Source organism: Micropterus salmoides, unplaced genomic scaffold (assembly GCF_014851395.1).
Source record: "Micropterus salmoides isolate LMB-PRFRI ecotype aquatic unplaced genomic scaffold, ASM1485139v1 Ms_hic_scaffold_18, whole genome shotgun sequence".
Lineage (NCBI taxonomy): Eukaryota > Metazoa > Chordata > Actinopteri > Centrarchiformes > Centrarchidae > Micropterus > Micropterus salmoides.
The window spans coordinates 16,558,435-16,571,771 of NW_024040928.1; the positions used below are offsets into that span (position 1 = coordinate 16,558,435).

General features: G+C 39.5%; 1 protein-coding gene across 1 annotated transcript in view; it reads right to left on the reverse strand.

Moving 5' to 3' along the window:
• adgb (androglobin) overlaps positions 1 to 12,898 on the reverse strand; it is a 43,427-nt gene extending 30,529 nt beyond the window's left edge. Inside the window, exons 1-10 of the mRNA XM_038727795.1 lie at positions 12,778 to 12,898; positions 12,103 to 12,259; positions 11,815 to 11,907; positions 10,168 to 10,239; positions 9,773 to 9,949; positions 6,570 to 6,709; positions 5,028 to 5,114; positions 2,996 to 3,168; positions 1,169 to 1,245; positions 147 to 321 (exon numbers count right to left, since the gene is read on the reverse strand). Of these exons, the coding sequence (XP_038583723.1) occupies positions 147 to 321; positions 1,169 to 1,245; positions 2,996 to 3,168; positions 5,028 to 5,114; positions 6,570 to 6,709; positions 9,773 to 9,949; positions 10,168 to 10,239; positions 11,815 to 11,907; positions 12,103 to 12,259; positions 12,778 to 12,848 (1,222 nt within the window). The 5' untranslated portion in view covers positions 12,849 to 12,898. The remainder of the gene's footprint in view (positions 1 to 146; positions 322 to 1,168; positions 1,246 to 2,995; positions 3,169 to 5,027; positions 5,115 to 6,569; positions 6,710 to 9,772; positions 9,950 to 10,167; positions 10,240 to 11,814; positions 11,908 to 12,102; positions 12,260 to 12,777) is intronic.
• Between the last annotated feature and the right edge of the window lie 439 nt (positions 12,899 to 13,337).

Consider the following 13,337-nt stretch of genomic DNA (forward strand, 5'->3'; position numbering starts at 1 on the left):
ATAATTTGTGCTTTTCTATTTGTTTGATATCCTCCCCTGCATCCTCCTCCTGGTTTCCCCTTTACCACCTTTTTTTCCAAACTTAATTTTAACATTTTTGTATATTTTTTTTTTATTTCCTGCCTCCTTCTCTGTCTCTCACGCACTCTGCGGTTCATCGGTGACCACGCTCTCCTTGCGCTGGCGGATGAGTTTCCATCTGGGCACAGGTGGAGGTTTGGGTGGTGGCTCCAGCTGGCATGCCCGGGTTCTGGTCAACAGGACAATGTGGCTGTGCAGCAAGGAGAGACCGTACTGACGAAGAAACTCTGAGGAGTTTGCCTGCATTCCCGCATATAGACAACATATAAAATAATAAATACACATGCAGTACTCACTCATGAACATTAAAAATGCAGGTCAAAACGCATTCCCTCATACGGTGAATTATTGTCACCTGTAACCAACTCTAAAGCTGAATCAAGATTGGGATTCTGTCCCAGGATCAGTGTGTGGAGGTGACATAACATCTCTAACAGAGGAAAATCCTTGAAACTGTCCACCAATTAGCCATACCATGGGTGTAAATAATAAAACAAGCAAAGCCTGTTGAGGCAAAGCATCCAAATAGAACACACCAAGCCCCCAGGTCACAGGCACTGTTATGTTTGATCTCTACCACCCACTGTTCTATGGGGCTTCAATACATTTTCCCATTACTGTGCTATTTAACAAGTGATTGAGACAGTATATATTTCTTAAAAGTATTGAAAAACAATATGTTTTCACATTTAGCGTAAAATCCTTATTATGAGTGAATTAACTGAATAAAATTTGACCATTTAAAAATGATTCTGTCTTTATGTTTTTTTGGATCCACATGGGTCAACACAAAAAATAGCAAGAATTTCTCCGTGAAGGTTGGACCTTAAATGTACCCTTTGTACTGCTTAGATCATAAATACAACTTCTAACATTAGAGTTGAAACACTCATGTAGACATTTGCAGATTGCATCCAGATTAGGTTGCATGTATACTTTTTAAATCTGCATTCAAGATCTGACTACAATCTACAACAGCTGAAATCTAATTTCCTTGGATGCAAATGTGTCTTGTAGCGGTGTGACTGAAGTAGAAAACTTGTACTGAATGAGCAAGTGTATGCATAAGGAGGAGGAGTGGACATACCATTTGTCCAAACCCAAAGGAATTGTTATGTGGCTGTAAAGGGGAGCAGCTGGCACACACCACTAACTCGGGGGTACCTGAGAAAAACACACAAAGAAGACTAACATAAGGTCAAACCAATAGTCATCCGCAAACTCGCACAAACACACATAAGCACATGCACTCAACATGGACAAAAAATAGATATACTCCCACTGTATGTATGTTTCTGAGAGACTGATATTACTGAGTGACTCTGATTAAACATATTGATATAGTGAAACATAGTGCCACGTGACAATTGAAAAATAAAGGACTATACAAATTTACATAAAGTGAAAGCACTATTGGCCTCCACAAGTATAACTATGAGACCATGAAAGTATCTAGGTTATCTATGGATGGCCCTGCCCCTATGGTGCATTTTAGAGTATATTGTATAGGGAACATGTGAGCCAAGAGACATGGAAAATCAATTTGAAGGACCATGATGAAGAGAGATGTGAGCACTGCCAGAGTAATATAAAGGCAAGGCTACACATTAAGAATTGAACAGAGATGTGGTTCTCTTACTGCATAGTGATTTATGCATTTATATGGAATATGACAGTGAACACCAAACAGTGAGAGAAAAAGAATGTGTAGGGTTTTTTGTGTGTGTTTGCACCATGTGATGCACTTCCCTAAAGCATACACGTTTTGTGAATTAATACCAATTTGTCCGCGCGTGTCATTACAGTATGTTAATAATCCATCAGTTTAATTATTGTGAACAAGTGGGATTGTAGGAGAGACCAAGGGACGTATTACTGTCAGGAAGAGCAGGTGGGTAAGCAGGAGAGCATCAGAGAAGACACTGAATTCACACAGTGGCCCAATCATCACAAAATGTCATGATGTTGTTGAACGTGTAAATATTTTGAAGACAATTTAAATTATAATACAAGAAGAAAACATTGTCTCACCTTTTTGTCACTTTACACTCTTTAGAATTAACCGGGTTTGTAGAGATACATTTTGCACAATGCAAGTATGATTAACATGCTGAGGATGATCGCAGCTTTTTGCCATTTTTTATTAAGAATTACAAATAAATGAATTGCACAACCTTCATAAAGTCTTTACGGTATTTCTCTACCTCAATGACCTAAAACAACTCTAAGCCACACACTCTTTTCTGAGGACATGTTTCGATCCCCACACTTTACTTGGTGGGCTCTTCTGCCCTGCAGGAACACCAAATAATTCACCCTGTCACTGCTTCCTCTGCTGGTTTATTTATAGCCCATCGTACATGAATTAACCCTCCCTGCGCTCTATAATACATGAGCACGTGAAAACAGGAAGTGATGCTTGAAACAACAGGAAAGAGGCAGCTGGGCACAGGCTGACTGACGAAATGTAGGCATTTTGAAGTATAGCAGGATAGTGACCTTGGGGTTTTCCCCAGTCCTAAAGTAAATCATCAAGCAATACTATGAATGTTGCAAAGGTATAAGGGTTATTACTGCTATACACTGAATATTCATTGTCATGCTCCACACTACTTGAATATGGATGCAGAGGGAGAAAAATAGAGATTTACACACCTATGTACAAATAGTAGTGCTGCACATCTACACAAACATACAACACATATATATCATTTTACAAACAACCCGCACATAAATGATCACAACCTAACGCATGATTGATTGAATTGACTCACTTAATTTAAGATGCAAGCTCAGTGTATAATTGAGATGTATCTTTGAGAGTATGCATGTGGCCATAATTTTGTGCCTTTCTGTGTCTGCGTGTGTGTGTGGGTGTGTGTGTGTATGTGTCTGACTGTGGCATAATTCAGACCTTTGCTTTTCTCTGGTTCTGGCAGCTGACTCTTGTGGTCAATAAAGCTGGAATCTCTCCCTGCAGCTGGATCTGCAGTCTGAGGCTTCGTCTCCAGCAAACTCTCATCTGGGAGTGTAAATATGGGAATGGTGTCTTGTAAGAAATCCCAGGTTTTTCTCAGGTGTACCGACCTGAGAGGAGGTTAAATAAATTATTATTGGTTACAGGCTGCAGGGGATGAGATCAAAATAATATATATATTTTAGCCAGTTTTGACTGGAATTTGTTTGCTTGTGAATTTTTATTTGTACAAAACAAAATTATAACCTTTGAGCAAGCAAACAAGCACTGATATTAGGCCCTCTTGTCTGTTGAGCTTATAACACTTATGACACCATTACTGCCCTGATATTAGATGAAGTCTACTGCTTCTGCACTATGTCTTAGAGCTAAGTCTGCTGCTGTTTCTGTTGCTCTACTGTCCCTCTATTTGCAATACAATGAGGCTGCAGTTCTTACATCAGCATTTCTCTCTCACTTGAAAATAAAGTACATAATACTATCTTCTCTCTGTGTGAACACAGCCTTTAGAAGATCTTTTTGAACTGAAGGCAAGGCAACTTTATTTGTATAGCACACTTCATACACAAAGCCAATTCAAAGCGCTTTACATTATGCATTAAAACATTTTTTTAAAACTGCATAAAAACATCGAAATGCAAATTAAAGTAACAAAGACCTTTTTAAAGGAAAATGAACCTCCCTGACTCGTCTGAACATATTGAAGAAAGCAGTGAGGAATGAAGCTGGAGCAGGTTCCTAGCCTCCTTACCATGCCAGATTTATGGGTCATCTCAGTACAGCATGGTGCGAAGCAGGTTAGTATACCAGAATCAGTGAGCATCTTTTTTAAGTGTGATTAGTGAGTGAAAGACACGTTAATTTATTTGAAGGACAACACTTTGTTGTTCGTTTAAAAATGCAACTTTTCTTGTCATTCCAATGTAAGGAGAACATGTAAAAATCTGACATATCATATTCCCACTGCGGTTTGTGTATGTAATTCTCCTTTTTAAGTAGGTCAACCTAAAAATAAATACTGTAGTTCCTCCAACATGTTAGCTCTCCGATTGTGGAAGATAGTGACGGTTGCTGATAATGATGCACCTGAGCATTATACTGTATGTACGGATAAAAAAATACATACAACTTTGTTTACAGTTTCCTGGATTATAACAATGGCTCATCGGTGCTGATTGTAACTGTCAGCCACAATAAAACCTAAAATCCTAATCTGTAGGCTGTATGCAGAAAACCAAAATATCGGTAGAGTGTATAGTGTGTTGGTATGGGTGTGTGTGTACGTGCATGTAGGTCTGCAATCTCATGTGTCACAAATTGAAACAACACAAACCCAAACACAATCATGCTTAGTGCCTGTATATGTTGAGAGATTCCACAGGCGACCTACCAACAGCAGCTCACCTGCTGAGCTATAAAGAAAAACACTATCACTGACAAGCTGAGATTCTCCACTCCACAAGGCCTCTCCTCCTCCTTTATAAGATCTTCTTGTTTCCGTTTTAAAACTCGAACCATTTCTCCCAAAATGTGTCTTGTAGATAGATTAAATTACTTTGCTACAGTATATTTGTATAAAATAGTATACTTTAGATCAGATTAGATTAGATTCAACGTTATTGTCATTATGCAGATTACAGGTACAGAGCTGTATGTGTTGTTTTATTTTATTTTATTCTATATATTTTCATAGGAACTACAAACTTTCTTTTTGTTATACATCCTTGTGTTTTAGAATGATAAACAATCTACCTTGTACCTTGTGTGCATTTAGTGCCATAGCCGTTATTGTAATAAACTGCCAGAGATTAGTCTGAGAAGAAAAATAAAAGCAAAGAGAAGAGTGGGCATGTCAACCCTACTAACAAAGACACAATTAAGGGGGACACCTACATGTATGTATAATAATGAGAACAAAAGATGAAGAAGACAGAGGTATATGAGTGGAGTTGACCAATGAGGACCTTACTTTATAGGACTGGTTTCTGGGATCCAGCCGGTGAGGGCATGGATAAAGGTGAACTCCCCCATCTTCCCGAAGGCCTCTGACCCTGATCTGAGAAACAAACACCAAAAAACTGTATAAAAAAATGTGCAACAAGCTAAAGACTTAATTCAAACCTCATATAGTGGCACTGGCACTATTTTCACATGGATCTTGTGAGGTTATGGTTTCAGTATGTGAAAACCCCCACAATATGCTTCAAGTGACTCAACTCACCTTCAAAAAAATGGACTTCCACGCTCTCTTGTTTTCTGTCTTTACTTTAACATCATGTTTAGGTATGACAACAATGAGAGAACAAAGGTAACTGACCTACATAAACTATTTGTGATGAAAATTTGTACTGAAGAATCACAAATACCAAAACAATGAGATGTTCAAATTTACTTTTGTGATGGTGCCTTAAATGGTCATTTTATTACCAATTTACCAAACAGCAACAAGCTTATATAATGTATGTCTACACGTCAGCCAAACAGTTGTAGTAGTGCTGTCTTAACCAGCCTGGACTTTTTCTCTGTATGACTGAATGTTAATAGACTCAGCTTATCTTCTACAATTTGAAATTTGCCTGAAGTGTATTGCAACTACTATTTAAGTCTCTAGAACGGAAGAGTGTGTGAGAGAGTGTTTATGTATCCTTCACACACAAGTTCACTTGAAACAGATTGCTGCAGCAACTCTAATTGGTCCTCTTGGGATGTTGTGGCCAGCATGTCCAGTCCACAGTCATGACGTCCAAGGAAGTGAAATCAGTACAGCTTGATCAATAATGCCACAGTCCATAACTACTACAAAAAAACTACTCAGCACCAAAGTGAAGGTGTCCTCAGATTCAGCTTTGAATTAAAATAACGACTAAGGCATTTCTGAGGCGCTGCAGCAGAGACCTGGGCAAAGTTTGGTACTAGTTTAGTACGAAGAACTTTCACTATGGCTCATAAATAATTCACTGGGAGAGAGGCTCCTTTGTTTCCTGTCTTGGATGAAACATTTATGTCTCAAACTTCTGTGGACACTGGAACAGCCACTTTTACACACGCCATATTGCCCCATCACAGACAGGCACACTGCCTGTCTGTCACCAAATTCAACACAGCACAAGGCAGAGATTAGGTCAGGTGAAGGTGAAGGTTCTAGTTCTTGTGCATGTGCGTGAGCTTTAAATTGTTTAGTTCACTTCTTTAGGTACAACATGTGCGTACGTGTCAGCTAGGAAATGTACTGTGAATAAAATGAATAATTTGTTTGTATTAATTGAATTTCATTTAAAACTGGGCAATAGTACCACCCTGTACACTGCTTTATGTAAGCAGGGATAGCACAGAGTGTTAGTATACAGAGTAAGCGTGCACAGTGTGTGGTCTTATTAGAGTCAGGTTGCTTAGTGGGACATAAAATTGAGTTTGTTCTTTAGACCTCTTACTTTCAGACTAAACTATTTCCCAACTCCTTGGGGCAGTATTGAGGTGCTTACAGTTTGTGTTGGAATGTACATTAACTCACTTTGTGTTGGCCACTTTAATAAGAGCTTTAGCCAACAACATTGGCCACAGCTCTGACTGACAGGTGGAGGCGGGGAGAAGCAGGTTGTTTTCTTCATCAAATGGCATGGAATCATCTACTGTTACCTTTCTCCAACAACCCTAAAAGCAAGGAAGGAAGACATAGTGAGTGAAGATATGGTATGGTATCAATGCACCTCAAATAGTAGTTCTAAGAAATTAGACTGTATATTAGATGTGCAATTTTATTATGACTATAGCAAGATATATGGGACATTATGGGAAATAGAAGATTGATACCACTCTCGTGTCTGTACACTAAATACAGTTTGTAGCTACAGCCAGCAGCTGACTAACTTAACTGAGCATACGCACTGGAAACAGGGAGAAACAGCTTGCCTGGCTCTGTCTGAAGATATTTTCCAACAACCAGCATCTTTAAAACTCCCAATTAACATGTTAAGTCTGTATTGTTAAATTATTAAACAAATCAAAGTGTAAGAATGACAAATTTGCAGGGGTTTATCTGCCAGACCATTTTATGGTCAGGACAAGAAACTTCCTGGAGTCTCGACTGGTTGCCCGGCAAAAAAGCTTTAAACTCTCTTCAAGAAAGCAAATAAGGGAAAAAATCTTTAATGTAAAGTAAATTAATTATTTTAAGTTACTTTTGATTTGCATACCTTCCTTAAGTAAATACAATGTAATGAATTATTGAAAGATGAAGCCATATATAACTGATTGATTGCTTATTAACCGCTTAAGTTTCATCCATCCTCTTTGTTATTATCTCACTGATGCATCATCTGGTCAGCTACCAGCCATCCAATAACATCCATTAACATTCATACAAGTGTACTAGGCAGCTTTCATGACCTTACAATTCAAACTTTTATTTTGGATTTACCTTCGTGGCAACACTGTTTGCTGAGGCAGTTCCCTCCACCACCCCAAACCCCTCCCTATGTGCTAAGCTTTTGGTATTGTTGACTCTATTAGACTCTAATGTGCATGTATGTTAACAGGCTTCACTGAATCTCTACTAGTGTTTGTTCTACCAACTTCTTCTGTGAATAATATTATAACCATTTGCAACAAACACTGAATTTCTGGCTGAAATACCTGTTAGAGGAAGGTTGTCTGAACTCTCAATTTCTATTCCACCCCTCAGATCTAGTGACCAATCACTGCTCTACATTCCACACGCCCAGTTAAAAACCAAAAGTGGCCCAGCATTTTCACTAGTTGGCCCTAAATTGTGGAATAGTTTGCCACTAACAAATTAGATCTTACTCCTCCACAAATACATTTAAGACCACTCTCTTTTCTTTAGCCTCTTAATTGTCATCATTAAGACATACCTGGCCACACTCTGGTTTATCTTTGTTCGCATTTTATTTGTTGTTTGTGCAATGCTGTTTGTGTTTGTGTTTGTGAGATTTTATGCTTTTATCAATTGACTTATATCCTCTTATTTATGTCTATGTTTTTATTTGTTCAATTCTTTTATATTCTTTTTATTTATACTTGATCATTCAAGTATTCTGTAAAGCACTTTGGTCGACATTTGTTGTTTTTGAATGAATACATTTTGGTGGGGAGATAATTGCCTTTAAAAAGGTACTAAGAGGAGCTTATGTTATTGGCCATGACTAATATTCAATTCAATTTTATTTATATAGCGCCAAATCACAACAACAGTTATCTCACAGCGCTTTTCATAAAAGAGCAGGTCTAGACCGTACTCTATGATGCTATTTACAGAAGCCCAACAATACCAGCTCCTAATACACCTACTGCTAAATTTAAAATATTAAACTTCTCCTCCATGTTCCAAGTGTTCTGCAGGTGTGATTCAGATCATGACAGTAAGAACCAAAAGTGGATTTTTTTCCTAAACACCCAAAGTGTAACTCATCACCTCAGATTCTCTGTATGGGCTTCATATTCCAACACCTCTCCTAGCATTAACTACCTTATGCTCGCATCTTAGCATCCTGTTTGGTGTCAGAGCTTGTTACATGCTGTCTGTGGTGTGGTCTGTCTACTGGCCGTCTGGGGGAGTTTCACACTGCTTGTAAGAAAAAAGCAGCACAAGCTGGTGATAATCTGACTGACTGTTCGCAGCTGTGCCTTTCTTTATCTATCAGAGCAGTGTGCACAAGCAATGCAAGTCAATATAGAGTGCAGGCGAGCACACTCCCTTTCTTGCCATACTTCACTCCCTTGTCAAACCATCATCCCGAGGAGGAGCCCGATGTGTTCACAGATGGGGTAAAATACAGTGCGAAAGGACAAGTTAGCGGAGAGGGGAAGAAAAGGAGGAAAGGAGAGACAGAGTTTTAGGGTAAAATGAAACAAGGCGAGAAAATGGGAATGGGATGGATATTCACAGCGGTGTGAAGGAAAAAACATTTGGAAGAAGATTGGTGTGGAACAATAAACAATCATATGAGCAGGGTAAAAAATGAGTCAACTAAGAGCAAAAATAGGCAAAGAAACCAGAAGGGGGGCTGGGTGCCTAATGCCATCTCAACAACCATCTGTTAGCGTGCTATGGTTGGCACGGGGACTGCTGCCTACAACCGTGTCATGCTTACTTGTCAAGGCAAGAGTCACAGTGTTACAGAGCACCATCGCGTTTCGCTTTGTGTTCTTCACTTTCTCGCTTCTTCTAGTTCTGCTAGAAGTAGTTCCCTTTCTGAAATGACACACATATACTGAAACTCTCAGGCCAGAAACTTCAAGCTGTATCCCAATGCAAAGACGACCTTTATTTATGTATAATCCTTACACTTGTAGTGCATAAAGCCCTCCTTCCCAGGGTTGTGCCTACACTCATGGTCTTACTAGGTAAAAATATATAACTTGAGCCTTGTTCTCTGAGAAGCAGCTGACTCCTGTTAAGCCTTATCTATTCATCAGGCAAAGTATGAAGCCCAGCAGTGAGACAGATTGATTTGAGCTCTGAGTGGATACGGCTTTCTCATTCCTTCCCCCATCCAACCCTCAGTCCATCCCCATTCCCCTCTCATCTTCTGCCTCCTATGGGGTCTGCTGAACAATACAATGCAATTGTATGTCATCCATTGCCCTAAGTGTTTCTCTAAAAAATGTGTGATGAACAAAGAGGCATTGTGAAATACGGACTTCTGCAGTGAAAGCAAAACTTTAGTAGTGTGTATGTGTGTGCGCCATCCTCACCATCCAGTAGAGTCTGACCACGTATTTCCCATAGCTGTTGTAGAGTGGCACATGACCTTTCACCACCTTACACAAAGAGTAGACATGCTCCCAAGGTCTCCAAACATCTTGTTCTGTAGATGTGCAGTTATGCGCCCTCCAAACAATATAAATCTCACTTATCATCCACCTCATCAGCTTGACCGAAGATGGAGGAGAGAAGGGAGAGAAAAGTAATCACAAGTGTAACAATTACCCACCAATCAGCTGAATCATAAATTATCTGATTGATCATTCGCTAAATCAATAGGGCACTAGGGCATAATTCATTTCTGTCAATCCCGCTGTCTAATATCTGGGTGGACTGTCGGTGCAATGTTTAATAGAAAAGTAGAAAACAACAGTTGAAAACTAACCTCACTGCAAATCAGATGATCATTGGGGGAGATTAGGTCAAAGGTCATTTGATTTTCAACAACGGTGAGACCCTAAAAATAAAGCACATCATTGTTTTCATTGTAGGCACAGATGGGTCGATTTGTCTGAGAATGTTAGCACCTTCACACCCAGATGACTGACAGATGAATGTTCTGCACTCACGTGGTTATACAGTGTGTTGTTGATCAGAATGATTCACTACAATAACACAGTGATCAACAAGATGGAGACTATTGTCAAGTGGACAAGAATATGTGACCTACTTAATGCTTCTTTACTCATCCCAGGGCCTAAACTGGTCTAACCTCGCCATGATACTCCCAACACTGCGTCTGCAATGAATATTTCACTACCAAATTAATAGACTATCATGTTACTAATTAAATTTCAATTAATGGGCCAGGTGATAGTGAGAGAGATCAGCTGTGGGTCAAGGGAGATCGTGTTTTCTCCGAATCGTCACAGAAACTCTGCTTTGGAAATACAGACTGGTATAGCCCAATGAAGAGAGCTTCACAGTAAAGCTATTGCCTGCATCTGCACGGCTGACTGCTTTTGTGATTAGCCCGTGTTCCTCTTGTATGAAATTAATGAAACGCTTTTGACATCTTGAGTGAAAAGGCAGCTTGCGACCTGGCAAGAACTCATTCAAATGGCAGGAAGCTTCCAGTAACTGCTCAATACTGCACTGAGAGAGAGGGGTAACACAAAAGTGGAGTGATTAAAACTTCATTGGAGGTGACTAGAGAGCAGATTTCCTTAACTACATTTCACACTGTGTGGCAAAGAAATATACTTAATACATGTTAATACATGTAATGGCTGCAACCAACGGTTACTTAATAAATCGGTCACATTTTGATTAGGAGATTGATGGTTTAGTCTATGCGAGTCCGTGTAGTCTATTACTTTTTTATTCTACAAAATGTTAAATAAAGACAAATGACTACCAAAGTCTAAAGAAAGCAAATATTGTCTTCCATCCATCCATCCATCCATCGTCAACCGCTTATCCTGTGTACAGGGTCGCGGGGGGGCTGGAGCCAATCAAAGCTGACATCGGGCGCAAGGCGGGGTACACCCTGGACAGGTCGCCAGTCCATCGCAGGGCCACACATAGACGAACAACCACTCACGCTCACAATCACACCTAAGGACAATTTAGGGTCACCAATCAACCTAGCCTGCATGTCTTTGGATGGTGGGAGGAAGCCGGAGCACCCGGAGAGAACCCACGCTGACACGGGGAGAACATGCAAACTCCACACAGAAAGGCCGGGGAACCGGGGTTTGAACCCACCAAATATTGTCTTGGAATTGGTTAATTCTTTTTGACCAACGATCCAAAAACCCACATGTATTCAATCTACAATGATGAGAGGAAGCGGAAGAGCTGTTCTTGAAAAATTAAATGTGTATTTTTACATGAAAAATTATTTTATTAATACAAAAGTAAATTTCTATATTACCTACATTTTCTATCCAACAGCCCAGGTCTAAACCACTTTTCTCATTATACAGTGCCATGGACCAACTGTCATCATTTTCAAGCTGGGACTGGTAGATGTTTGCCATTTACTATCCCATTAGAAATTATATCATTAATATAGAAGCTTAAAGGTTACCTTGTTGACAATAAACTCTGTGGGACGCTTCCAAGAGTGCACTTTCAAAGATGGAGGTAGGGAAATTGTTCCCTCGGGATCTTCAAAAAATGGCTGCAGACGAAAGCAAACAAAGTGGATGCGAAATACAAGCACACAATGAACCAAGAATCTGCATGTAAAAATGAATCAGTTGTCAAGGATTTGAAGCAAATTATACAGTTTAACCTATACCGGTAAAATGTATGATGATGGCAAATGAATGAATAATCTATTAAGAGTTTAAAACATTTCATTCTCCAGATTTACAGGATTGTAACCCTTTGTCTTTCCATCTTCAGCTCCTTTACTTGAGTCCCATTTCTCCTTGCTGACTTCTGCATCATTCCACTCGGGCCAAATGGGGAATCTGCATCTCCACACGCCTCCTAGGCTCTCAGAGGAAGTGACTGCTAGGGATGCTGCTCTGAAATGATGACACACAGCTATTCATTTCATTTGTTCTTGGCTTCCCTTTTGTCAATATTTAGCAGCAATATTAGCCAGCTCAGTACCAAAGACTCAGTCTAGAGTAAACCCACCAAATCTGTTTGCTCTCTCTCATAGTGAGCTCAAAATGGTCTGATTTTGTTATGACGATCACAGACTGGGGGATTTACACATACACACACACGTGATGTATATCTCTTCTCAAGTGGCTCACGTTAACGTTAACGTTACTAGGTTTTTAACTTACAGCAACAGATAAGATAAGTTAGTCAGAGAGATAACTAAAGATAGTGTGCATTGTTGTATTAATGTTACATGTGACACAATAAAACAAGCCACATTTATATGTTGTGTAAGGTTATGTTATGATTAACAAACTCCCTGACTTCTTGTATATTTTGATTTTACGCAGCTAACGCCAACGTTAATGCGAACTAACTTACACAGATCACCTAACTAACGCTAACGTTCATTGCCAACATGAACCAAACTCACTCAGTCTGTCGGTCTGACAAAGACACTTTACTGGAGGAGGACTCCTTTTTCTTTGGTTGTGACTTGGACATTGCAACTGACCAAGGACCGAGCAAATCAAGGATCCTGCCGGGGAGCTGCGTTTGTTTGCTTATCTCACTGCTCTTGAAAGTTTAGGCGTTACTAAGCAACACAGCTTTAACATGGGCGGGGTCTGGAGCTATTGCATCACATGTTACCACAGCGACGAAAGGACAGATACTTCTCGTCTATTTACATAAAGTTACTTAAGAGATAGGAAACTTAAGGCCAAGCACCACAGTCAAATACGCGTTTTTCCACAACTTTACTTTTATCACAGTGAAACTTTACAAGCTGAATGACAACTGTTTTAAATTTTTTATATGCAAATGAGACATTTCATTAAATATGCACTGATTGCATATCACACAAATTAATTTTCCAGCACATTATTAAGAGTCAGTTGGATTTTGGTAGTTTTGTGATAATATACCAAATGAGAAGCCATTTACTGAAAGGTTTATCAAAATATTGTGTGTGTGTGTGTGTGTGTGGGGGGG